Raw genomic sequence first — 27,308 nt, 5'->3', positions numbered from 1 at the left:
CATGTAATTCATACCATAAATGAGTTGCCATGTTCTCTGTTTATAAGCTGAGCTTCATAACCTTTTTTTTCCTCTACTTCTTGCAAATGGAAAGAAAAACATTGTGAGCAATGACTTCTGTGTCAGCTACTCTGTGCATAGCTGATGCTGACAAAGCAGGAGGCAGAAATCTTTCTTCAAACTGAGTGAATATATATACAACAATAAATGAGTCGTGATGAGAAAAACAGCTTCCATGAAAATATGAGCCAAGAACAATAGCTTGACAGAGAAGTTTAGACTTTCCCTGATAGCTGTTTGGGGCGTAGACAGTTAAGGTTCTGCATTTGTAAGGGAAACATGGCATTCCTTCAAGCTGAACCGCCTCCCTTGGGTTCCCACTGAATGCCTGAGAGATGACAGTAGAGGGTGTCTCCAGAAGGCTAATATTAAACATGAGGAATTAGTACGGAGGGAGCAACAGCAAGTGAGATTCTAGTTTTGACCACAGAATGAGCTCAAAATTTTTGCATCAGCAGCTGTATGCAGTTTCTTACTCATCAGCTGCACACAGCTCCCTCTGTTCAAAGGGTTCCTGTGTGCTCTCCTATTAGTAAACGCACCTGCCCTTTGTGTGATGTGTGAAAGATCAGCTGCTCTTAAAGAATAAATCGGCTTCAGACAAAGTGCTGAGGCAGTGCAGTGCAGGATAAATGAACTTCGGAAGGGCAGCCTGGGTTCAGGCACACTTGCAACAAGTTTGGTATTCACAGCAGTACAAACCAGGCTTGCAGGGGAGCTGGTGGGCTAAATGTGTGGATAGATGGAAGAGATACAGACAGGAAATGGGGAAGATACGGAAAACTGTTTATAAAGCTTTAAGGGTGCTCTGGTTAGTTCCAAGAAAGAGCTTTGGCCAGTTCCACCTCTGTTTTTAACTCTGTGACTGTATGAGTTTGGGAAAGTTATTTAAACAATTCAAGCCAGGTGCATGTCTGCGGGGAGAGGACAAACCCATCGACACTGGGTGAAGTCTGGGCACCCAGTCAGCTCATGTGATGTGGCAGCCGCCACCACACCCTTTCCTGTTCACCCTGTGGGCACGGGCAGCCCTGCCAGCTACGGCTGCCCTGAGTAAGGGGAAAGGTAAAAGGATTGCTTTCCAAGATTCTGATAACCCCTAGCACACACCATTACTTGTCAACAGAGGGGTGGTGAGCAGCTCTGGCGTAGTATCTCCCATGTGCCAATGGTCAAATGCCCTCTAATGGGACATTAAGCTCTGGGAACTGCGCCTGACTTTTAGCTGTGTCACAGCCTCATCTCCTGTAAGAGGTAATATTTACTTATGTAAAAAGATACCGGGCATACTTTGTATGGGTGTTCCAAGTTAAAAATTGTCAGTCAGGGCAAACAGACTTTTGGGGTGAACTACAGGAAAGCAAAGTGCATACATTGCATTATTACAGTTCTTTTTCAGAACAAAGAGTGTGACCTGGTGCTCGCCACGGCTGCCAAACACCCATTTCAGCGAGTTTGAAAAAGCACTGCAGTGTGTTTGAGTTCAGTCTTCCTTCAGATACAACCTATTCTCTTTCCTTTCCCTTGGTGAGGTGTTCGTACTATCTTAGTGAGTCAATAAGTTGTGCATTTGAGGAATGCACCTCACAACTGTTAAGGTAAGCATTTCATATGGCTCTGCTGAGGCAAGGAGGCTTAACTGGTTCTTCCCAGCTGACTTAAGAGTTGCAGAAAAGGGCAAAATGAGATATTTAGCCCGAAATATCAATGGGAGGCACTTTCATATGGAGTGGGATCCATATGAATGGGGTTTTTTTGTTATTTTTTAATGGTTCCTGCATGTGAATCTCACTGCAGGATCTGTATCTTGGTCCTTAATTTTGTAGCAGTGTCTAGCCAGGGTATACCTGTACCTGGCAGACGTGAGGCATTCGTAATGGGTTTGGATGCTTGTTCTGTGAAAGCTGCTGTTTACTGGCAGGAATCAACTGCTTCACTTGGGTGAATGTGAGATCACAGTACCGTGGTGGTGCTCTATTGAGAGTACGGAGGAACAAGGAAGTGATTTCTGTATTAAAAAGAAAAATAAATAAATAGGAAAGGGCAGCATTAAGTGTCTTAACAAGCCCGTTCTCACCCCTGCAGGATCCTGCTCCTGGACAGCACCGCTGTGTGTCTGTGGCTTGTGATACAGGCCTCCAGGTGTCTGGAGATCGAAGCAAAGACCCCGCTCCCCCCATAAACCCCTTATAGAGTACAGCCTGGCGCAGGGTGCCCACAGCAAGCACGGTTTAACCCTCGACCCACGCTGCCGGCGGAGCCGGGACTCGAACCGGCGGACTGCAACTGCGCCAAGGACCCCCTTTAGGTGCCCGCCGCGTTCGCCGAGCGGCGGCGCTCCGGCAGTGGGGCGGGCGGCCGGAAGCGGAAGTGGCGGCGCGGGTCCTGGCGCCGTTGCCGAGCGCCGGGCGGAGGCGCGGGCCCGCGGTGGCGGCTGCGTCCCGTCGCTATGAGCGCGGCCGGGTTGGTGTCTGCCACGCCGCCGGCCCCCGCTCCGCCTGGGGCGCCCGCCAGCGCCATGCCCCCCGGCCCCGAGTACTACGAGGAGGAGGACCTGGAGAGCGCGGAGGAGGAGGACGGCGAGCGGAGCGCTCGGGCCCGCGATTCCGATGAGGGTCGGTAGCGGGGCGGTGAGGGGCTGGGGGAGCCCTGGGGGGGTGCGGGAGAGGGGGGGCGCGGGAGAGGGGGGGCTGCGGCCCCTGGGGGCTCTCACCGGGGTGGCGCGTTGGAGGGGACCGGTCGAGGAGGTGCAGGGGGGTGTTTGGTGGAGAGTTGGTCTGGAGCAGCAAGAAAACGCGAAGAAAATGCGGGAAGGGCCTGTTGGATTGCTGGGGTACCCTGTGGAAGAGTGGAAAAGTGAAGCCGATGGAGAGGTGGGATTAGTTTCCCGGGTGAAGGAGAGGCAGTGAGTGAGGGGAGAGCCCTGGGGAGATGGGATTCGGTGTATGGGACCACAGGGCGAAAGCAGTGGAGCAGCCCAGTGCTTGATGCTTGGTCGTATTTCTGTGGCGTGAAGGGAGGAGGCGGTTAAGGTAGCGGAAAGTTTGGGCAGAAGTCAGGGGGAGCGCAAGAGGATGTTGAGAGGAAAGGGGGGGTTTGTAGAAGAACCAGGAAAGCAGTAAAGAGGGAATGGAAGTAAACCCTGGACTGTCCTGGGGTGTAGGATGCATAAAAGTAAGGGAGATGAAAAAGGACTGTTGGACAGTGCCCGATGCTCTGTCAGCCAGTCCTCCATCACACCTGGTACTCATGAATCAGGTGCTAGAGCCAAACCTACAGCTCCTTGGGAAAGGTGACAGTGGGGGGCTCTCCTTGCCTGCCCGCCCGTAAACTGAGTATGGAAGTCCTTTATAGTGACCTAGACACCTGTGTATCTTTCTTGCAGTTAAAACTCTTTGTTTTATCATTGGTGTGTTAAGCTTTATCTTAATACATATAAGCTTAAACTGTTTGCTTATACTTTAAGAAAAATCTGAGAAAGGTTTGATTTAAGGGGCTGGTGTGCCCCGTCCATATGTAAGGAATGTAGCTGTAGTTTCGGCTTTACAGCTATACCCTGCTCACCACAACTCCAGCCTGGAGACATTGACCTCTCCTTGGGGAGGAAAGATAATCAATTATTGGCTACCAACATCTTATAGGTAGAAGCCTGAAAAGGCATAGCAGAAAACTAGCAGTCCCATGCTAGTTTATTTGTTTATAGTTTATATTATCTATTCATAAAATCGGGGGTATCTTTATAGTGGTGCTGGTATTTGTTATGTATAGATGTTGAAGTACTTGCATGTGACGTGGCTGAGAAGTCAAGTTCAGATCACAGCAAGATTTCTTTAGCGAGACCTTTGTGCTCAACCACAACAGCATCTAGTCATTGTACTTTCATTCAGGTCAAGATGCAGAATTGATTACAGCTGTTTCAGTCATTGTCTTCCATGTATATTATGTCGTGGGTGAAGCTATAGGAAGAAATCTGTGAAATGTTTTTCAGAGTCTTTAGACTGTTTCTCACTCACCTTCGTATGTGTGGGCGTTAATGTAGAACCTGTTGTCCTAAACAGGGAAGAATTTACCAGACTATCTGAAGCTAAAGTTGTTTAGACTTGACGTAAGTAAACATCATTGCAGAACTACCAGAGGATTTACGTATGTTAGCTTGCAGTTGCAGGAAAGAGATGAGACTATTCATTTCATGTCTGAATTCATCTCTCCAGAGGCCTACCTGGTTGTGTATTTGAGCTTAAATTACCTGAGGTTTGGGGAGGTTTTTTGTTTGTTTCTTTGTTTTTTAAGTAATTTACTACTTGTGGGTTGTGTTTTTTTTAAATACTACTTTAGTTTTAACAAGTCATTCTGTACCTCGTTTAGATACTGAGGATGCCAGTGAAACAGACCTGGCAAAACATGAGGAAGAGGACTTTGTAGAAATGAAAGAACAGTAAGTAACCCATTCCTATCAAAAGTAAGCTAATGTTCTGTTTGTTTGGGGTGCTTTTCTGCACAAAACTTTGCAATATTTTGGGCCAAGACTGGGGTTTTTTAAGTGCCTAGTCCAATATAATAGCTAATGAGTCCATATACTTATTTTTTCTCTCTCAGTAACTTTCTCTGTTCTATATTTATTCAAGAAACTTAAATATTGCTGCTGTTTTGGATGAAGAAATAGGTACAAGTTGCTGGGAGCAGCTGAGCTTTGCTGCAAACAAATACTTTTGCAGAGAGATCCTTTAAATAAAATAAGGGATATACTTTATATAAGCCAAGCAAAAAGGGAGATGCCTATTAAAATCTCTTAAACAATAGAATGCTAGTCCTGTCCAAAAGGTGGGCTTTTTGGAGACCTGAAATAGTTCCCCTTGATGTTTAGGTGTATTTGCAGTGCTTAGTGTCCTTGCTTACTGGCAGAGACCTGTTTTTACACAGGTCAGGGAAAACTTGGCCTGTGTTAAAAATAAGAGATATCGTAAAGGAAATGCAAGTTTGCAACAGCGCCAGGAATAGACTATGGGTTTCTTTTTATAATGTCGAGATCCATGTGAGGAAATGCCTTCTGTTTTATAAGTAGGGAACCAATACATAAATATTAAGGCTTGGTAAAGTGGCAGACTGGTTCTATTGTAAAGTTTGTGGCATCTACAGATCTAAATGTCATTTTAGATTTGAGCACTTTAAAAAAATTAAAATCCTATTTTACCCTGAACTGTTCCTGAAATAATTGGTTTAGGTGCATTTTAAAACCAATGGAGTTGCAAGGGTGTTAGACAGAATTATAACCTTTCATTTGAATAATATTCTTTTAGTTGTTTTTCTTTCCTGAAATTCTTCTGGAAAGTTTTTAATTATGTGTAAACATGTTATAACATAAACAGATGGTGAAATAAGCTACGTATGCTTGTTTTTCAAAGTGAAGTTGCATGCTCTCTGTCTTTGCAGGATGTATCAGGACAAACTGGCATCTCTTAAGAGGCAGTTACAACAATTGCAGGAAGGTAAGCTTTGAAGGGGATACTTTTTTTTTTCCCAAACAATTTTCAGCACTTCTCAAAGGTCACAGAAGGATGAGGGTTTTGAAAGGTGTAAGCAGCATCCTTCACTGAATGTCCATGCTCATGCTGCTGCGTGAAAAATGTCAGCCACTTCCCATTGGTTTTCCCTCTGAATACTTGTTAAGCCTCTGTGTACTAAAGCATTTCTTAAAAGTAGTCAGTGTTCTGAAAAAACGGGGAAGGTGCTTCTCAAAATAAGCAAACTAGATCTGTCGCTTTCTGATTTCAGATATTAGTATTTGTGTCTGAAGTGTGTGGGTCCTTGAGAATTTAATACTTGGGAATAAAAAAGTTCCAGTGGGAATCCACAATTTATTTCAACTATGTACTCTTTATTTCAACTAGGTACTCTTCAGGAATATCAGAAAAGAATGAAAAAGTTGGACCAGCAGTACAAAGAAAGGATACGAAATGCAGGTAAGCTGAATTTCTTTCTAAGACACTGCATACAACTTAAAGTTTTTATAACACTTGAAGAAAAATAATGGTAATTCTGTCTCCTAAAGAAAAGGAACTTGCTGAAGCAAAGGGTGATTCTGCTTCCAAGGGTATAGTGTAGGCTTGTTTGAGAGTGCACGAAGGGTGATTGAATCTAGCTTGGTTTACACACACACACACCCTGTCACCATTTTTTGCTGACTGTTTACTAAATGTCAATAAACAGGTTTAATCTTCATGTGTGTGAAACAGAGCAAGTAAAAAAAAATAATTTCATTTCGATCTGGCGCCATGCCTATCCTACAGTCTCCCGTTTTGGTGTGTTCTTCTGTGCAGCTTGTCTGAAACCTTGACGTGCACTGTTTCCTTCAGTTTGCAGGAATAGAAAGTTAGCACTAAGTGCTTTCCTAAAGATCTGTTTTGTGCTCTGGAACAATGAATAGAAAGGGTTTGCTGCTGCTGAAACTGTCATTCTGTATAGCTGCCATACTGAATAGGCTGCCTGTACTTTGTGTTCCGCTCTGTTTCAGGAGTGAAAGCCCAAGTTAATTTTGAAAGTGCTTAGCTCTCAGCCCTTCTGGGGTAGCCTTTATTGTGTTACTGCAGAGAAATGGCTTGGAAATCAGATCTGTTTGCTTGCCCTCGCTCGCTCTTGTTTACTTTCCAGTAGGTTCTTATCTTGGATACTGAAGCAGGCCCTTTTCTAGGAGCTATTATGTGGAAATAGGGAATGCAGCTGTTCTTCCTTTAGAAAAGTCGGATGAATCCTGTAGTGCCTGGGCCATTACTCTGAGAAATAAGACAGAGGCAGTGACAATTATATGATGGCTAACGTACTCCATCCTTTGAATAGTATAAATCGTGTCTTTCTACAAGTGCTTGGGATGGTAAAGGATTCTTGAGGAATTTGAGTTGAACTACCTCTTTTTAACGGGAATCTGTCTTCTGAGATGAATGCAGCTCTAGCGTACATAAAATTCTAGCAATAGTGGGTTGTTTTGAAAAAATTAAGACTTAACTGCAACCTTGTTTTTCTGGCTGGCGAAGACCATTGCTGCAGCAACATATTTCTTCCACAGGAGGGCAGATGGTGATAACTTTCAATTTTAAGATTAAAAAAAACCCCAACCCACAACTGCCTAGTACTACAGGAAGAATGGTTTTCTACGTGTACTCTTCCCATGTTTAGGTTTTGGGGTTTGGTGCTTCTTTTGTTGGGGTTTGGTGTTGTTTGGTTTTTTTTTAATTCGAAGGTATTAAAGCAACAGGTTAGGTTTACTTGTATTTGATTACCTCCATGATACTGCTTTCACACTCAATTGCAAACAAAAGGTTTGATTTCTGTTGGGCCGTTATCATCTTTGGTATCTATTTTGTTGGTTTTTAAAATTATTTTAAAAAGGCACAGTAGTACTTTGCTACTACAGTCTTCTCCAAAACATATTTGAAGGCTGTGATCTTTACAGAAGTATTAACTATTTCAGGTTTTGCCAAAGCTTAATAATGCTGGTGAAATACGGTGACCTGAGGACTGATCAGGTGCCTTAGTTTACTTTTCTTGACACTGTCTTGAGTAAAACCTTTGTTTTGGGCATTGTGTCCTCCAGGAAACACAGGAAGGGTCCCATTCTGCTTGATTTCAGGTTGTTAGGAATTGCACAAACATCATTGCACACCCAGAAATCCATTCGCCTCATCCATAGGTCTGACTTGAACTAATTGTTATCGTTAACCTTCAGTGATAGATAAGAATTTCCTTACTTGTTTTCTCAGGCACAAACAGCCTGAAATCAGACACATGTGAGTTGAGCAGATTAATCTTCTAACAGCTGCAGAATTATTTCTGAGCGACTCATTGCTGAAATTCATGATGTTGGCTTAAACAGTGAATTTTTGCCAACCATACATTCAGCTGCATGTTTCAGGCTTCTGTCTGGAAAGTTTGTATGTAATATTAAGTGATTGTACTTAAACTGGAAGAAAGATGGACTGCATGCTTGGTACTGCTGGGAATAGTAGCTAAACTGAATACTACAGAATAATGCTGTGTAAGCTTTGCAAATCAGCCTGACAGTCTGTAGAAAAATTCAGTTAACAACGTATTTTTGTGTGGTTTTTTATAGTTACTTTATTTTCAGCATAAAACTGAAGCAAGTAGAGGTTGGATGAGTGTGTATGCTGTTTGGGTCACTGCCTCGCTTGGCTGCAATACTCAATGATTTAAAATGTTAGGCAAATAATTTTGTGCATCTCTGAAGATAATAAATTAAGTTTTTCTTGTCTTTCAGAACTCTTCCTCCAGCTGGAAGTAAGTACTCCCAATTTATCAAAATATATGTTAGATGGAAGAGGTATAAGCCTCCTGTTTCATCAGATAGTGCTTGTGCTTGTTTTCCTAGAAGACTTAAAGAATTTTTCTTCTTATAGCTAGTTTTGCTACTTTTGATGTAGTAAAGCTTACTGTTGATATTACTTCTGGACTTTGTCATTAAAGTAGAAATAAAAGAAGTATTTGCTCTTGGGCTGTTCTATGCTAGATGTGCATTTGGCTTGTTTAAAAATGTTATTAAAGGTGATAAATGGTAGTGCTATTTATGAATAGGAAGAACTCTCTGCTAGAGACTTGATATGTTATGCAACATTAAAGTATTTTTTTAAATAAGTAATTCTTTTGCCAGTATAGTACCGCTTGCTTAGTCATTTTTATATTGTTTTCTGTTGATTATGAATATTGATAATCTTTAGGACCGGCTACGATTTTGAACTGAAAAGCTAATCAGTATAGCAGGTGAAAGAAGCTGTTGTGATATCATTAACTTGACTCATTGGTTCCTTAGTTAACTTTCTTGTTCTTTTGATTTGCATTAGACAGATCAGGTGGAAAAAAATTACGTCAAGGAAAAAAAGGCAGCAGCAAAGGAATTTGAAGATAAGAAAATTGAGCTTAAGGAAAATTTGATTGCAGAGTTGGAAGAGAAAAAGAAGATGATTGAGAATGAAAAGCTAACCATGGAATTAACAGGAGGTAAAGACAAGATAGGCATCTGTCATTTGTCTTATCCACTCTGCCACCGCTTGGAAAAAAAGATATAAAGGCAGCAGTACTGGTTTGTGTAGCCAGATAGTGTGAAGGCTATAAAGCTTTCCAAATGCCAGGAGATGTAGAACACAAATTGGCGGTCTTTTAATGGAAAAAGCAGTTCGTAATAAAACTCAGTGACCTGAATTATGAACTGGTGAATCAAAATAGTGCCAGTGAAGCAGCAGAGTGGATAGGCTTTCTTATGTGCAAAGAAAGGGCTTCTTTAGTTGCTGTGATTTGGCAATAAAAGTATTGAGATATGCCACAATATTGGCCTAGCCGGCAGTGCCAGCTTGTAATCTGTATCCTTTTTTTGCTCCAGTAATAGGTGGTCAAGAAGTTGAAGGAAGGCACGCAATAAAGGTTGAAATATGTTATGTGTAGCTCGGAAACCTATTTTCTGGCTTTATTTGTGTCCAGACTCTGGAAAATGGACATTAAATGAACAGATTTCTTTCGTGAGACCAGTTGGTACCCTTGGTGCCTTGCCAGTGCTTTGTAGTAATTGACACAGTGGAGCTAAGTAGAAGGGTAATTAATTTCCTCCACAAATTGTGTTGCTGTGATGCTGAACCAAAAGTCTGATTTGATTCTCTCTAAAAGCAGCTCCCTCACTTCATGGACAGATTATGTTGGTTGTGTTGTAGAGGCCTGTCCATGAGTTAGACCTTTGATATCTTTCTTGCATAGTAGCTACAGAAATTATGTAAGCTGATAATTTAATTAGTGTTCAGAATTGAGAATTAAAAGCTGCTTGGATGTATTCAGGAGTGCTCTTGGCTTTGTACAAATGGTTAGGGCTAATCTAGTCTGGAAAACAGCTTGAGCTATGCAGTTTCCCTGACCTGTGAGGTTTTTTTAATTATGAAGTCTAGTCTGGTCTTAGCCTTAACTCTCCTATTGTTATCCTATGCCTATGTCTGTTGGGATGCAGTACTAATCTTGGAAGGAGATTTTTTGTTAGTGGATCAGGATCTGACTTGATCTTACCTTTCGAAATCTGCGTACCAAAGTTCTAGGAGTCTGAAGGAATCCACCTTCTCTGTCAGTGAAACAGCTGTTAACATCAGGATTTGGATTTGCAGAGTTAAAGGGAGACTGAGGAGGGGTAAAAAGAAGTATTTAGTTTATTTGGGGAGTAGATTAATCCTTTTCAGGGAAATAAGTTCCTTTCCCATTGTTGTGTCCTGAAGAGGGGAGCTGTTCCATTAAACACAGCTCTAGGAGAAAGCATGTAAGGAACTGTGGAGAAGAGATCCATTCTGTGTGTGCTAGCCCTCCCTTATCTCCTTCCTTCCCAACTAGCAGAAGTGCACTGTAATTGCTTTAGAAGTAACTGATTTTGTTGTAAACATGTTCTGGAGGCTAAGAAATAAGAATACAGAAGCTGACATTGTTCTTCGGAAGTTCAGCATTTACAAGGATGCAGGTTAGCAGCCTGATGGATAGGCTTGTCTGTCAATGTTGGGAGCATTGCAGCTTCATTGGGTTGCAATAGTTGCCTCCTGTTCTGGAGCAGTGTTTAGTGGTTCTTAACTGTTAAGCCTCATGCAAGACTGTTTCAGGTTAAATCTGTTGGTGCTTTAGCAGCTTGTCAAAACTACCTTTATAAAGTTTTCAAGAATCTTTCAAGAATCTTGAGGTTCCTCAAATGTTTAACAGTAAATGTAAGACACTCAGACTCTGGGTTTTTTTCTGAAAACTTGTTCAGTGCTGACTTTTAGCTGACTTGTTGCAATTTTAAGATACAGGATGCCAAGATAAAGAGAGAAGAAAATTGTGTTCTCTGCCTTATTCATGTTTTAAGCAATATAGCTAAGAGGTCTGTGACAACTCATTTGAAACTAATTTTTAAAAAGGAGAAAAAGCCTTCTTGGCTTGGCTATGTATCACCTTGAGTAAGTGCCTCAAAACTCTCTTCTGAGGCTCTTGTAAATTGGTCTTAACATAAGCTATTCTTCCCATTTGTTCAACACAGTAAAGTACATTTTTAGTGTCCACAGGGCTGTTAATGTTCAGTGGTTTTCAAATTCAGCTTTGAATGCTAGAGATAAGGTTTCCTTTGGCATACATTTGGTGGGTGGCACTTCATATTGTTTTTTAGAACTTTTATCATAATATTTGTTCCCTTGAGGTGTGGCATGGTCATCCTTGTTCACCTTTTGAGATAAGGAGAAAAGTAATTTCGTGTTTTTTGAACATGCGCAGCTGCTCAAGATTTCAGTGTCTAGAGGGAGCCAGAGGTTTCATAGACTTAAGTGCTACCTAGAATGTGATTCAGATGTACTTAAAGATGAGTGAATATTTCTTAGCCCATAGAAGGAAAGGTGGGATGATGCATTTAGTATTGAAGATGTGATCTCTTGGTTGCCAGTTCAAGATGTATCTTCATAAATTAAGGAACGCTTTGTGAGAGTTCAGTTAAGGCTACCTGTGGATATTTGTACAAACTGTTGTTTCAGATAATTACTTGGTGATAAGACTTGTTTCAATTTTAAACAGTTTTTCTCTTCCACAGTGCATATGTTACAATTTATTTCCTGTCAACTACTGCTCTGCATGTTATTAATTAGGTTAATTTCATTAATCGTAATTTGAAACACTTAGAGAATCTGAATTTAAATACTATTTGTGTTTAAAATTACTCCAGCAGACTTGTATCAGTCTTGAATGCAGTAATTATCTGTATTTCTTTGACAAAGCTATTTTTCAAGCTCAAAGATGAGAAAAAAAGCAGTTGATTTGTAGCTGACATTTTACATGCCATTAACTATCCAAGTTTTGTCAGCAAAGAACTCCATGAACTTTGCCTTCTAAATGATCTGTTCAAAAGCAGATAGCATTAGCATTAAAGAAATTTGCCCTGAATCCTTGTAGCCTCATTGTGCTTGTTATCTGTACCTGAAGCAGCTGTAAATGAAAGCTGTAACCATGGCACTGCAATGCTGTTACTGAAGAGTGACCTAGTGTGAATGAGAACTTGTATTTGCTGTCAGCAGTTCCAGGTTGGATGCTGGAAGCTATCACAAAAAACATCCAATTTTCTGTATGAAAGAGGAAGGATTATTTTCCTTGTGCAAGAAGCAGCAGCTTTGTACTCCTTTCCCTCTGGTCTTATCAGCTCTCCAACTTCATTATTCTACAGATTCAATGGAAGTGAAGCCTATTATGACAAGGAAACTGAGGCGACGACCAAATGATCCAGTTCCTATCCCAGACAAGAGGAGGAAACCTGCACCTGATATCCTTTCGCAGTCATCGGAGGGCTACTGGAGTTGAAGCCAGCCTGCTACCTGCACCTGTGTTGTTTTGTGCAGAAAGGAAAACGAAATTAGGTGCTAGGATCAGGTTTCAATCTAGGCAATAGTGAAGCATGGTTTGTCATACATAATGTGTGATAATACAACACAACCAGTCTTTGGAGATCCCTTGGTACCCTAACTTAAACTTTACAGTGTCATGAGGTAACGCATTTTACTTTTTTTTTCCTCAGTAAAGATAGTTTGAAATACTTCAGGCAATTTTTCTCACAAAGGAGAAACTTTAAAAGAACATTATATATAAATTCTGAGGTAATTGATTCCGTAGATAGTAAATGGCTTTTTACATGAGCCAAAGCTTTTCTCATATCAAAATGTGACAAAACATTTGCCAGAAAGATCGTATTTGTCGTATCAAACTAGTTTTTACCTTCCTGATAAAGGCTTCAGATCTCTAATCCGGAGAGATCCATAGCATAAGCAAGGAGTGCTAGATTTGTTTTTTAAATAAAAAAAGATTAAAATCCATCTTGGTTTTATGTATCAGGAGAGAGAGAGAAAAAAATATGTATGTAATCCTCCTCTACTGCCTTCTTGCATGTTTCTTTTAATTAAAATGTCCCTTGGCTTCTGGAAATACATTTTTAGCTCTTCTGTGATGATAGGCACTTTTTCTATTTGTATATTAAATTCACCTGGAAAGGAAGGCAATGATATTTGCTTTGCAGAGGCTTATTATTAGATTCCAAACTTGTTTGGCTTAGATTAAAAAAAAACTTATCTTAGGACTGCTGAGTGACTCACATTTTCTGAAGGCAATATCGAACCTTGAACTTCTAGAGTTCATGCAGGACGGTCACAAGCGTCTCCAGTTTTAATTAACCTCTTTCTGGTTGGAGATTCTGTTCAATCTTCCAGGAAGAAAAATCTATTTATTAGTGCCCCTATCTCAGCCAAAATAAATTAGTTTCATAGTGAACGTGACCTACTAATTGAGCATGATACAGCAGCCACAGTATGAAACTCTGTCTGCCTTTCTTTCCTGGGGAGAGGATTAAAGTTCATCAGAACAAAAATCCTTAAAATGCAGCCTAGCAATTAGTAACTTTAGTTTAATACTTTGCATGCTTTTGATTTAACAGCTGTTTCAAAGAAACACTGTAGATTAAAGCTGGAGAGAGGGTCCACTGCTTTGTCTGGATATTGTTTTTCTTCTGTGTACTTAGGTTTTTCTTGAGCAGAAGTGACAGAGGAACAGTAGATGAAGGGAAGCAGGAAGATCCGATTATGAAACTACACGGAATGACAGCAGAGGTTTAATAAGTGTGTAATACACTAACTTCTGTGTTCTGAGATTTTGGTTTTGTTTTCAGGTGAATGGTAGGCTCTTATTTATCCTCACCCACACAAGGATGTGTTTTGAGCGTCTGGGTTTATTTTCTGGTTGCTCTTTGAGGGTTTTTTTGTGGAGGTTTTCCCTTTTCTCCCTATTTCTCTATTTCTGCTTACTGAGTTGCAAAATGATGAATTTCTTTTCCTAGGTTTGGGTGGGATTTGGCTTTACCGTACAAAATCTGAAGTGAGTCTGTTGTATTTCAGCTTCCCAATTGTTCTCTACAGACATGCAAGATAAAAAGCACTGAAAACACTAGTTTGTTGTTCCCATGAAGTAAATGTCAATGCACTAAAGGTTTTTCATTGATGGTTATGTCTGAGTAAGTTACAATGGTTTTGCGCTCTTATTTGCTGCTAAATATGAGGCTCTGTGGAGATAGATCTGTATTAATTTATATAGCAGAAAAAGCTCAAGTGTGACACTAAAGTCTTATGCAACTTTACGGAAACCTTTTGGCTTGCATTTAGTCAAGTGAAATGTCATCGATCTTTTAATTTGTAGCCTTGCTTGTCAAGAGCTTATGGCAACCTTAATTCTTGATACCTCAGCTAAATTATTTGTTGACTGATGAGCAAATAATGGAGGACCTGAGAACGCTGAATAAGGTAGGAATTACTGCTTGATTTGTATTTCTTTGTTTTAAATAGAAAGCTAATGCTTTACCCTGAAGAGAACGGAGCTTTCTGGTTTGTTCCTTTTTGAAATGTGGGAGTATTTCATCCCAGTAGGCTTTCTCAAGTAACACAATAAAAGATTTAGCAAGATGGTGTCTCCTCCCTTTTATTTTAAAAGGTTTAATTAACCAAATTACAATGACTGTCATCTGAAAAGGTTACCTTTTATCTGAACCAAGTGATGAGCTATCTTGAGTTTCTTCCTCCACATGGCTGAACAGATGTTAACATATTTTTCTGTGAGATCACAGGCTGCTTTTGTTTTAGGGGTTAGTGTGGGGTGGTTTTTTTTCAGTTTTCCCCAGTGTTGCAAACTGGCTCGAGTGCATTGTTTACAATTTTTCTAGATTTGATTAACCTATTGCTTTCTTGCTAAATATTAAGGCTTATCTAATTTCTTTGAATAGAGCCTGCTCATTAAGGCATTTGAGGATGGTAGTGGAGCATGTGGGTTTTTTTGTGCCAGCTGTTGAGGCGTCTCTGATGATTGATTTTCCTGTATTTCATGTACCTTAATATATGCTAGGTCATGTTCAAAAATATAGTGTATTAGATAGGTTTGGTTTGTTTTAGTGTATTATCTGAATGCTCTGAAGTTCAGTTTGTAGACCTTGTGCATCATGATACTGATTATTTACACCTTTGGTTGTTTATAGCATGCTGTTCTCTTTATGTGTTATGTGTGTTACGCCACTTAGCAGTACATTTAAAAAAAGAAGCATTTAGAGTATGGAAAGCAAGACTATCTGAAATTATTACTGCAGACTTCTATGGCTCATGTCAGATCTTATAACGCTTTTTTGCTCTCTTTCCATGTAGCTTAAATCACCCAAGAGACCAGGTGAGTTAACAGTTGCGTTGGAACTCGTTCACAGTCATGCTGTTTGAACAAAGAATTATATTGTAGACTGACTGTATAATTGCTGACTGTGTAATTTGTCTGTATAATTGTTTTGACTGTGTAATTGCTGTTCTTTGTGTAGCTGCTGTGGCAAATGGGTGCTGTGTCAAGTCTCTTCATCTGTTCTGAAGTTTGTCAGGGGTGGGAAGGGAGGCATATGCATCTTTGTCCTATGCCCAAATGTTTCAGCCAATCTGACTGTGTGAAGAGGTCTTCCCATTATATTTAGATGCATCTGGGCACCTTGCCTGCTTGTTGGATAGATGGGGGGATTGAGAACTTATGGCTTTATGCCTTCATCTCTCTAGATGTGTCTGCACGCTTCATTTCAAGGCAGAGTGGAACCAGCTTGCTGAAGTAATTCTGACCCTGCTTTACTATAGATTAGAATTAAAACAAAATCAAGGACATATTATTGTCTATGACCTACCCGTGAACATTTTTTCAGATAAATGTTATATTTCACTGAATATTATAATTTGTATATTCAAGGAAGAGGTTGAATTATTTGTCCCAATAGAGAATATTTTTCTGATGCAAATGCGAGTTTGTAGTTTTCTGTGCTTATTATTTCTGCTTGACATGACCTTATTAATTGTAGTTCTGCAGTCAGATGTGCCGTGGTGTGGTGGACACATGCTGGTCTTTAAACACAGTCTCTCTCCCGTTCTCAGCCTCTCCCTCTTCTCCCGAACACCTCCCAGCTACACCAGCAGAGTCTCCAGCACAGCGCTTTGAAGCCCGGATAGAAGATGGAAAACTCTACTATGATAAGAGATGGTAAGTCCTGGTGAATTTCTCTTGTAATCACTTTGTGTAGTGAGGAGATGGCAGAGAGAAACTGCTTTTGTAAAAGAATTTTAGAACAGAAATGTTTTTCGGCAGAGGCTAGCAACTTCTCCAAGGGTAATCATTGTGTCTTCGGTAAATCAGAAGTCATAATGGAATGTTTAGACCGCATAGACTTTTAGGAGTAACTACTGGCTTAAATAAAAGGAGACTTAAATCTTTTCCATGGAGTCAGTGGTACACACTGTGACACTTGGGAAGCATTTTTGTTAAAGCGAATGTTAAGTAAGAGAGCCAAGAGCAGATGCGGTGTGATGTAGCTGTGAAGCTGGTCAGTCAGGATACAGGTGCCCTGTGATTGCAGGTACAGTGGTGTTGGCAGTGTTCACAGTCCTGCTGTTCAGTTTTGTGGAATGCCAGCCCATTCTTCCACAAGGCGGCAGAAGAAATGTCGTGCACCAGATGAGTAGAATGAAAAATGTTTCTAATAAAGCCAAATAACCTTTAAAGATCAAACGCACATGGGAGAAGCAACTTCAGAATTGCTGATTGAATTTAGCTGTGTTAAGTTTTATGGGCATGTAGCTGTGTAAGCCTCACAAAACACAAGGAAAATATTAAATTCTGCAGAGAAATCTTACTAGGTCTTAAACTTAATCCATGAGGCATACAAAACTGGATAATCAAGGGGGTGATCTAGTACTCCTTGAGCAGAAAGCAATTTACAAGTCATATGCTTACATGTAGCCTACTTTAGTGTTCTAGTGGCTCAAAATAACAAGTGACGGGGTTGTAATTTTATCACGGAAAATGATAGGTGTGAAGTTTTCTACACATCAGCCATCTTGTACAGTTGGTCAGTTTTTCCTTCTGCTAGTCTTCTGACAGTGAAGTTTCATTGAGGGTTCAATGTATGCAGTTCTGATAAAAGCTGCTGCCTGGAGCTTAAACTTCCATGAAGTGTAAAGCAAAATGAGCTGAACAGACCAATTATTTCATAAATTCATGAAGTTTTTTTTTGCTTTTGTAATTTTTTTTTGTGTGAAGTGACTATCCTCTGGGATATATTTATATGAATAAACTGTTCTTCAGAATTTTTAAGCGTGTGGAGTACTGAAGTGTTGCTCAAATTAAAAAAAAAAAAAAAAAAAAAGAAAAAAAGAAATAAAAAAGATGGAATCAGAAGTAATCTGCCAGTAAAGCTCCCATGAAATTTAAACCTGGGAGAATTTCAGTGAGCCCAGTGAATTACTCAAAAGTACCAGCGCTCTCTGAAAGGTATCTTGTTGGGACACAACACTTAACAGATATTTTCATCTTGCTGAATTCAGTTGTCATGGGGGTCTGACTGTTGTCTTTCCCTTGTTCTTATGCTGGTTTTAAGATAAGTATTGTGCATTTTTTGGCTGTAATAATCCTGCTTAGATTTTTTGATTGATAGTAATAGTACTTGTGCAAAGTAGATGGTATTTTAAAATAATGAAGTAACTCTTGATAGTGGGAGGGTAATTTTTTCTAAGGTGTATTAAGGCTGTAGCTGCTGGCATGCACCAGAAATAATAAACCTGACAGCTCAAGAGTGACTACTTTTTCTGTTTCCTGATGGCAGCCATGAAAGACCATTATCTCAAAATAGTGAATGTTTAAGGCTACTAATGGACTCCCTAAGGTCTCGCAGAGACATTTCACAAACATGTCTCTGAAGCGGAGACTTTTATATAGTGAGTTTCAGACGGATGTGGAATTAGACTTCAGGTTTTTTTTACCCTGAGCCAATTTGCTCCATGCCCCCCTGTCAGATCCTAAAATACAGTTCATTGTAAAACAAACCATCTTTTTGCTTTTAGCTTTGTCTGCATACAACAATGCAGAATGATTTCTATCTTCTGATGGAGATGCAGTTGAAAATCTTGGCCTCTCAGCAAAATGTGGTGTAGCAGAAAGTAGAATTACTTCTGCTTGCCTCACTTGTCAGCATTGTGCTGTATTTTACCTACTGCAGAAGCAAGAGTTGTTTGGCACTTTCCTTCTCTTTAAAGCCAACTTAAATTCCGTCACATTCTTCATCTGAAGGATTTTCCTCAGTTCTACCCCTCTGTTCCCTGTGGGTATATAAACTCAGCAAAAGCCCGAGACGTGAGTGTGTAACTGAGATGTACCAGGCTACTGTGCCTTTAGCTGACTTGTCTCTCTGCATGCGTGGAGCATGGGACAGCTGAGACAAGTCTTCAGTGAAAAAGTGCTGAACTAACTTGTCACCTTGCCTTTTCTGTGCATAGCTAACATAGATTTACTGATGGATGGCAACTTGTGATGTGAAATCCAGGGACTGAAGCCTGCGTTATGTGTGGTGTTAGCTTTGGTATTCACCGATAATCAAAAACTGAAAGAAAGAGCTTTGAGTGGGAAAATTATTTCATTATCTGTGCAGGCACAGATAACACTTGAGAGTTGTCATTTGCAGTGCTATCTTTTGCACTCGGAAGCTTGTGCACTGATTGTATCAAGATCATCAATTCTCCTTGCTTAAGCACGCACAGCATGGTGTGGTAGGACACTTGCTGGACTGAGCTTTTTGTCTTATCTTTGTGAGGTCTGGTTTTTTGTAGTAGCTTATACCATTCTTTGGTATCAATTAATGACATCTGGGTTCAGTAAACTGAGACTTTTGGGCTCGGATCATTGTTGGTATTGCATTGCACTGGCACCCACTGACTGACTTTGTGTTAAAACGAGGGAGAAAGAATAATGGTCGGGCACAAATGTCTAAATGTTGCAGGATTTGGGTTGGGTTTTTTTCACCTCTCCCAGCCTGTTGGTAATTGGTATGTTTGGAAGGCTGAAAGCTGACACTATCATCCTTGTTAACTGGCAGGCAGTGTGAAAATTCTGAGTACGTGAGCCAGTAGGAAGTGATTGTGGGATAAACTATTGGAAGACTTCCATATTTACAGTATGGTTATTGTAGAAATAACTGTAAAAATTATGCAAATTCATGTGTTTTGACAAATGGCTGTCAGCCAATCAGACTGCAGGGAGTTGCATACTGGGTAAAACATCTCTGCAGGGATCCTGCAACTTGGCTTGCCCGGTTCAATATGAAGCACGTCGTGATTAGGGTAAAGGTGGAAATACAGTTATGCTTTTATAACTATAAAGCATTTTGGTGCTCTCTTGATTAAGATTCTTTACCTACAGATAACCTGTTTCAGTGTAAGTCTGTCTACGGAACTCTCCGAGCCTGAATAAACAAGGAACTGGGGAGTTTTGTCTAGCACGCTTTGCAGTGCTTACCAGAAACATAGCCTTTGAGGAAGGCAGGATCATAAAATTAAGCAAGAGTTTACAAATTTCAAAATTTTTGCTTGGTTTTATACAAAATGCACTAAGAAACAAATGGATATGCTTAGATATGGCCTCATTATAGCAGTTATATGCAGCTTCTTACAGAGTCAGTTACCCATCACTTTACCATTTTGGGTATTTTCACAAAATAAGACAGTATTAGAAATTTGAGGTCTCTCTTAATACACAGACTGATTGAGTACAATTCACTTTTTTCTTTTTTTTTGCTGGTGGTGATGCACTGGTAATTGTGTATTGGGGAATGTGAGTAACTTTTGAGTATCTGTGATTTGCCTTGTCATATTTTATCAGGCGTAATATGGAATTGCCTTCTAAAATCTGTCCTGTGTCTGAAATATGAAAGGCTAGTTTGATTAACTCTTGAAATACGGGCTTATTGTTAAATCGGTGTTTTCCTATCTTGTGGCTTGGTGCTCTTGTTTTCACGTAATCCGTGTATAGAATTGAATGGGAATTGAGAGCTTTATGCATTTTGAAGTATCATTTCGAGGCAAAGTGTGTAGTATCAGACCACCCACTGTGTTGTAAAGATGGGGAAGGTGGTGTGGAAAGACAGATTTCTTGCTTGTAGAATCCTAGGCTTATCAGTCTTATTAACATTGGTATTCTCAGTCTTTGGACAACTAATGGTTTCATGTGTTTCCATTTTTTAATTTATTTTTTTTTCCCCAGGTACCACAAGAGCCAGGCTATTTACCTGGAGTCTAAAGAGAACACTAAGATCAGCTGTGTGATCAGTTCTGTGGGCGCCAATGAGGTAGTGGGCTGCTTTGTTTTTCATGGGAATGGGAAAAGCCATGGGTCAGCATAGGCAGGTAGATGGCTTTCTAGTAAGGACTAGGAGAAAATCAATATTACTTTCAGAAAAGATGAAGCTGAATCCAAGATAAAACTGGGTTGAGAGATCTCTTCTTGAGGTGGGAAGAGACTTGCTCTGTTTCTGAAGAGCAATCCTATATTTTTCAAGTAATAGTTTGATAGGAAAAATGGGGAGAACAGACATGTTGCATCTTATTGGCAAGGCACTCATAAGTTCAATTTCTATTATTTCAAGAATATACTTGCAGTTATTATAATGTAAAACTTAAACAAAATAAAATCCCACTGGAAATCCAGAAGAGGGTGAGGAAGAATTTTGTCACAAAATTTAGTTGTTATAAAGGAAGAAAGTTCTTCCTGCTAAACCTGAGTGCATGTGCTGTGAAGTAAGCTGGCAGCATTCATCACCTGCTTGTGAGGTAGGGCAGGTGACTCATTTGTCTGAGATTTCCTTGTGGCTAATGATTAAGACTTGGAGAAGCAGGTGAGGAGAGGTGTGTGCCCAAGATTGATGTGAGTATCACTGCGGAATAAGCCTAATGCTTAAGCAGCACATCAGTTGGGCAAAAGGAGCAGTTTATTCTTTGCAGATTCCAGACACTTCCAAGGAAAGAGATGACAGACTTGAATGCACTTCTCTTTAATCAGCCAATAAAGTAACTTTAATTTGTTTTGGCAGCTAAGGGAAAATATTTTATTTTCAACAAAATGAGTTGCATATGGGATATGCTTTGTATCACAACTGTTCCCTTTGCAATAACAGTTGTTATGCTCAATGCTGGTTATTTAGATAAGTAGTAGTAGTGTGCTAATGAGCGCATTAAAAATAGTCCTGCTAATTTGATTAATGTTATTACTGTTAACTTAGAACATTAAAACCCAATCTTTTGGGACCATCTTAACTGAAACCTGAGGGAAGTGGAATCCGTTAATTATTATTGCATGAATTGCACTTTAAAGTGAGACGACAGATTTTCTTTGGGGTTTGTGGGGTTTTTTTTGAGAGAGGCTGGGGAGGAGGCATGGCACTTGTCTGCCCTGTGATGGTTCATTGCAACAATATAAAGTCAAAGGAGATAAATACTTCGAAGAATACTGAAATGAGAAGGTGGTTTCTTATACAAGGTGCATGCCTCAGATTTCATCACACATTCAAAAGTGTGGTTGCCAAACTATGATCTTACTGGTTGCTGCTGGAATTTAGAATCTAGAAGGCGGACCTAGATTTGAGGTGTCTTAACTGTAGACTGGAGTCAAACGTTGACAGCATTTCTAAAGGGAGCCAAGTTATTCAATGGAACTTTACTGGAAATATCTGCGCAGAGTGTTTCCCCACCAGCATTTGCATTAATGCTCAAAGTGAAAAGACTTAACTAAGAAACATCAGAGATATTATGGCATACAGTTGCCTTCTTGTGGCTGGGCAAAGCAAGCAGTTAACACTGTTACCGGAAGTATCTTTATTCATACGAATGTCTAAATTAGTTTCCTTAAACTGCATTTGAGTTTTGTAGTTGGCCATAGGCCTCTAACATGGATTCTGAGCTATGACAATCCCCTTTAAAAAACCAAAAATACCTTCTCAGGCCCAAATTCTTTAAAACTTGGTGATGTGTTTAGACCTAAACAGAATGTATTTCTATTACTTTCAATGTGATTTCCTTGGAAGCTGTGAATCAAATATTGCATTGGTGGAAATCATTGGCCAGGTGCATGGAACCAGTTCAATCATTTGCCTTTTGACAACAATAAACTATTCAGTACATGCAGGAAAGTTTGTTGTTGTTGTTGTGTTGGGGTTTTTCATTATTCCCACGAGTTTATTCAGCAATCTCAGTTTGCTGGAAGTTCGGAAAAGGAGGAAGCTTGTTTTCCTTTCACAGTCTAGGAATAAAAGAAATTCAGAGATGGATTTGGTGTTTCTATTCACCATCTCCTTCGGTTCTTTAGAATTAATAGATGTTACATTCTGATGGCAAAGTATGTTGTATGTCTAAAACATCAGTTTGAAGTTCAGAGTATGTCTTGATGCTTTTATTTTTCTGAACACTGTTGTGGTTTTAATGTTTAAGTAATTTTGCTGTTGTGGTCACTTTAAAACTGAACTTCAGTTTTCTGCCAAATGGAGTTTAACAAAGCACTTAACTTTAGCAAAACTAGTATACCATTCCATCATACTGTGATAGAATGTAAAACTGTACATGTTTATTGTTCAGTGCAGTTGCTCAGAGTTTGTAGATTTTTTAATTCTTTTGGTTATTAAAACATACCAAATTCTTGCAAATATTGCAGTAGAGATATGATTATCACTGTGGATTTTTATTTCTCTAGGGAAATAACTGAAGTACAAATGCAGGCAAATATTAGATTTATTTTATATTGAGGGCTTGTGTTAATAAAGTCAATTTATAATTAAAATAAGAGCTAAATCAGTCTACAGTGTCGGGCCTGTAGCTAGTATGATATCTAAGAAAAAAGTTCTGGATAAATTGCATGCCAACAGTAACTTTATAATCCTTTGCATCAGGAAATAAGGTGTTTTGTCCTAAATACTCTAGTACTAAGAGCTGGATAACTCTTATTTTCCATGTGTTTATTTAAATATGTATAAATGCATTAGAACGATAAAATGCAGAAGAGATTTGCTCAGATTTTATTTTTAAAGTACAAGTACTTGCATCTAAACTTCTTGAAAGTGATTTCAAAAATTCTCTTGAGTGTCTGCCTCCATGGCAGCAATTTGTCCTTTGAAATATACTGTATATACGCAAGTTAGGTGAATTCTTCCATGCAGTTGTTTAAAAAAGAGGCCCTTTTATCTTCAGATAAAATTTATTTAATACATTGTGAGAAATGCTTCACAGAACAAAATCAGAATAAGCTTTTCATTTGACTAATACCTGTCTGGGTAAATCCCAGGATAGATAATTTTATGATCTGTGGATCTAGAGAGACTTATTCTTGATTAAGTAAAGCTTAATGCCAGAGTTCTGTTATGATCTGTAGCAGAAGGAAACTTACTTTCTTGATGATGCTTGGAAAGAGTATTATTTTCTTCGTGACTGTTCTGAGCAGGAAGTTAAGGTGGTAAAGTTAGAAACCTTATTTTTGTTTTCCGCTCAGGTTGCAAATGCCTAATGTGGGGAGGGAGAAGGGGTTGAGCTAAATCATCTGTGCGCTCTGAGTAACAGAGATGTTCAGATCCAACAATGAGAATACTTGGACTGACTTGTCTGTGTATTGCTTACTGTGGGTTTTCCCTTTTTCTCCCCAATATATCTCCCTGCCGCCTCTTTAATTTTTTTTTCTTCTTTCATGCAGATCTGGGTGAGGAAAACCAGTGACAGCACAAAGATGAGAATCTATCTGGGACAGCTGCAGCGAGGTGTTTTTGTGATTCGTCGACGATCAGCTGCCTGACTGTATGCTCTTCCTTGGTCTTTTTTTTTTTTTTTTTTTTTTAAACTGATAGACAAACCTCTAACAGAGAATGGCAGTCTGTTCACTCATCTTAGCGGCAGAGAACACTTGTCATGACCTCTTAACGAGACAGTTTGTGGCTGGCCACATAATCCCCAGTAGTCCTTAAATCTTTAGTGATACCCAAGCACTGCCCTGGACTATTTCTGGATTCTGCATCAAGCTTCCGTATGCTTTCTTTATATTTTGGGTGACTATTTAAGAAGACTTTGCATCATACTTTTTTCATCATTGTTCTATGATGCATAGATGGGACTCATATGTTGAAAACAACGTAACATTTATGTTTTGAATCAGACCAATGGAAAAAGCTTTGCTTGTCAAGACCTGAGGTTATTCGTTCTTTTTAGTATTGTTTTCCTGTGAGGCTCAGGATGTGGGCAAAAAGGAATTGTTTTTGCCAGGTTTCGGCTGCAGCTGAGAGGTGCGTCTGTAATACCTGGTATATGACATCGGCTTTATTGGATGAACTCTTTAAAGCCTTGAGCACTGAGGCTTTTTTAAGAAAGTGTGAACAGCTTAGAAACTGCTGAGAATCCAGTTGATTTTAATGTAGTTAAGCAGTCACGCGTGGTTAATCAGAAGCTTCCGTTTCTCTTCACATTAAAAACCCCTTCAATGAACAAGCAAGGAGTATGTCTGTTTGCTGAAGTCAATTACCTAAAATAGGCAGATGAGTATAAACCAAAGGTTTAATTAACTGGACTTTCCAGATAGTGAGAATGTATGTATGAGTATAATCACTCATATGTAGGCAGACAAAAGGTAAATTTCACTCCTTACTGATGTTTAGAGTAACAGATTATGCTGGAATCCTGCTGACAGAAGATACTGGGTCTTTTCTATCTTCCATAGAAGTCTGGTACAAAGTAGAAAGCAGCACTGAGGTGATCTTAGTATGTAGCTGAGACTTTCATTCCCTAAAATGTCGTGTGAAGGCTTCCCTTTGAAGGGTATTTTAATTACTGGAGATAACAGTGGGTTTCTACACTTGCCCTCCAATAGCACAAGTGAAAATGTTCAAGTAATGTACTCCCAAAATGTTTAAAGATCTGACTCTGGCAGTCCTTTATTATTACCAAGCTTTTTCTGATGGCTGAAACCACCAATGCCATCTGTGACTGCATTGGCATGAGCTACACTGCGCTGGCAGTGCTGTCAGATCTTAGCGTTTTGTGCAAAAAAACATTGTGCTCATTTTGATTACTGGACAAAAAGTAACAATTTCTGCCTTTATAGTATTTGTCACTTTGAGGCATTTTTTGGTTTTGCTTTTGAACGACCTCCTTGTTGAGCATCGGTTGGGTCTTTCTTTCATCTCTGGATAAGTGGAGTATTTTAAATGACTGTTTCCATTTGTTTTACTTTACTGCAGTTGGGTGGCAGTCACATCCCAATAACTGATGTGTGTACGCTGATCTGGTGTGAGGTGTTATGGCTGAGTTTCTGGGGTGTTGCCTCTGTGGCTGAGACACCTTACCTATTTTTACTGAGTTTAGAGTTTCAACTGGATCTGGAGCTTTGGCAAGGAAAAGAGAAGGTGTCTGTTTCCCACCCCTTGAAAATGTGCCATCTTTGCTGCAGCGTTAGTCAGGTGGAAAGTAGCAGGCTGTGTTTTGTCAAGTTAACAGCATACTTAATATAATTTAGCATTCTCTGCACGTGTGACAGGTTTTTAATGAGGTGATGATGTACCAAACAGGATTTGTCACTGAGCCTTAAAATGAACATCACAGTTCTTCTAATAAAAAGTGCTAAGTAAATAGCAGGATTTATTTCCTACCTATATCATTTTATCAATATATATGTTTGTGGAAATAGCTGGGAGCTTTGGATCAGTCTTGGGGAAATATCTTGTCATCCTGCTAACAGCAGGTGATCTCTCTGTTTTGGGGTAACTTTAAAGGTATTGGTAGAAGCATGGAAGTGCAGCAGCTCTTTTGGAGCCGGGCATGGCATAGGTGCACATTGTGTAAGCTTCATTATGTAGCTTCAATGCCACGTCTTAGTCTGAATCAACATCTCACCATCCCTGTTCCTTGGCAGAAACAGGAAAAAAATAGCTGCTTTTGCAGCCAAAAGCCTGGCTTTGCATCAGCTGTGGTCTTACGTTGCAGGTGTTAGGAGGGGAGATGAGGTGGGGTGGGGGACACACTTCAAGTTCACACCCTCATCAGGTGTGAAGAGTCTTCTGGAAGTGACTACCTGTGGGACTGTTACACCATTTCCCTCTTCTGTAACCCCTCTGTGGACACGCAGCTGCTGAGAAAGTTACTGTTGTGATAAGATGGTGAGGTGTTGCAGACAATCAAGGAGTGTGCAAGTCGTAGTGGGAGAAAACAAGCTCAGAAAGAATGAGGACAGTGGGCAGCCAGGGTGGGAAGGAAGAAATCTAACAGTACGGTTGTATTGACTGGGGAGGTGGGTTACATAAACTGATACTTATTCAGGGCAGTATTTCATATGGAAGTTGTCAAAACTTGATCTCAAACTCTTTACTCTTTCACACCGTTCTTGAATCTCCAGGAGGGATGTATGAGGTTTGTACAGCTTCCTTCTGTCAGTTCCTTGCTCACTACCAGTTCTCCAGTGCCTCTGGATCAACCTTTGAATGAGAATTTCTGCTTTTGACAGTCCTGAGTAGGGGCTTGGTGCCCTCTTTGCTCAAATTTAGCTGCTACACTGAAGGTATTTTGTTTTAACGCTACTTCATCCTTAGCTTCTTATTTTAATGAAATGGAAGTTTTTCTTGACGTCGTTGATCACCATAAAAAGTAGATCTCTCTCCTAAAAAAAAAAAATACATGAATATTGTATCCTGTTTTTTCAAGCAGGCTGTTCTGTAATGGCCTGTGCCATTTACAAGGCTGGAAATAATAAAAATGCAGTGCCTTACTGTGCACTCAGGGAAGCCGTACAGTTTTTTAATCCTAGAAGGCTGTTCAAAATGTGTTGTGGTAGAAATGAAGATTTCCTGCCACTGGTTGGAAAAATGGAGACAAGTTACTCAAGGAGATGGACAAGGTCTTGCTTAAATTCCAAGATAAAATTGGCTTTTCCGTCTGCTATTTGCCTGTCTAACATCAGTCTTCTGAAGAATTCAAACCGTCAGTGAACAGAAATGGCTTTGCTACAGGTATGAAAAGACTTAATCCTCATTATGAACAGAGCTTAAAGCAAATTTAAGAAATGGTTTTAACTCCCAGTTGTAGTAATTTTAAAGCAAGATGAACCAAAAATAGACTTTATTGAGGGTTAAATTGTAGTCTGCTGTTGACTCAGATTAAGCATTGTTTTTCGTTGCCTCGAGAAATTGACTGTGGTGTTGATCAAGTGTAAAATAAAAAATTCCCCCCTCTCCAGCCATTAGATGTTCAAACGGGTGGGAAGCCAGATCAGTGAACGAACTTCCAGTGGCTTTTTGATAGTATACTCACTGAAAGGTTTTGATAGAGGCTTTTTCCTAGGATGAATGCTAATAAAAGAATTTGTCTTTTTTA

The 27,308-nt window shown here is 39.8% G+C and overlaps 1 protein-coding gene across 1 annotated transcript; it reads left to right on the top strand.

The window, feature by feature from the left end:
• Positions 1 to 2,420: 2,420 nt before the first annotated feature.
• SUDS3 (SDS3 homolog, SIN3A corepressor complex component) lies at positions 2,421 to 27,308 on the top strand. Its single transcript, XM_027813916.2, has 12 exons — positions 2,421 to 2,675; positions 4,426 to 4,495; positions 5,491 to 5,546; positions 5,949 to 6,020; positions 8,330 to 8,349; positions 8,910 to 9,066; positions 12,269 to 12,364; positions 14,323 to 14,384; positions 15,273 to 15,294; positions 16,029 to 16,134; positions 20,182 to 20,266; positions 23,650 to 27,308. Exons 1-12 carry the CDS (start codon positions 2,510 to 2,512, stop codon positions 23,746 to 23,748), a joined length of 1,011 nt encoding a protein of 336 aa, XP_027669717.2. The 5' UTR covers positions 2,421 to 2,509; the 3' UTR covers positions 23,749 to 27,308.

This window comes from Falco cherrug, chromosome 1 (genome assembly GCF_023634085.1).
Source record: "Falco cherrug isolate bFalChe1 chromosome 1, bFalChe1.pri, whole genome shotgun sequence".
NCBI classification, from domain to species: Eukaryota; Metazoa; Chordata; class Aves; order Falconiformes; family Falconidae; genus Falco; species Falco cherrug.
This window is presented reverse-complemented; position numbering and strand designations above follow the sequence as displayed.

Excerpts from the sequence above, each read along its gene's own strand:
- SUDS3 (XM_027813916.2), top strand. The coding sequence starts at position 2,510 with ATGAGCGCGGCCGGGTTGGTGTCTGCCACGCCGCCGGCCCCCGCTCCG. Across the intron at positions 6,021-8,329 it reads AGAAAGGATACGAAATGCAG|AACTCTTCCTCCAGCTGGAA; the intron begins GTAAGCTGAATT and ends CTTGTCTTTCAG. Across the intron at positions 20,267-23,649 it reads GTTCTGTGGGCGCCAATGAG|ATCTGGGTGAGGAAAACCAG; the intron begins GTAGTGGGCTGC and ends TCTTTCATGCAG.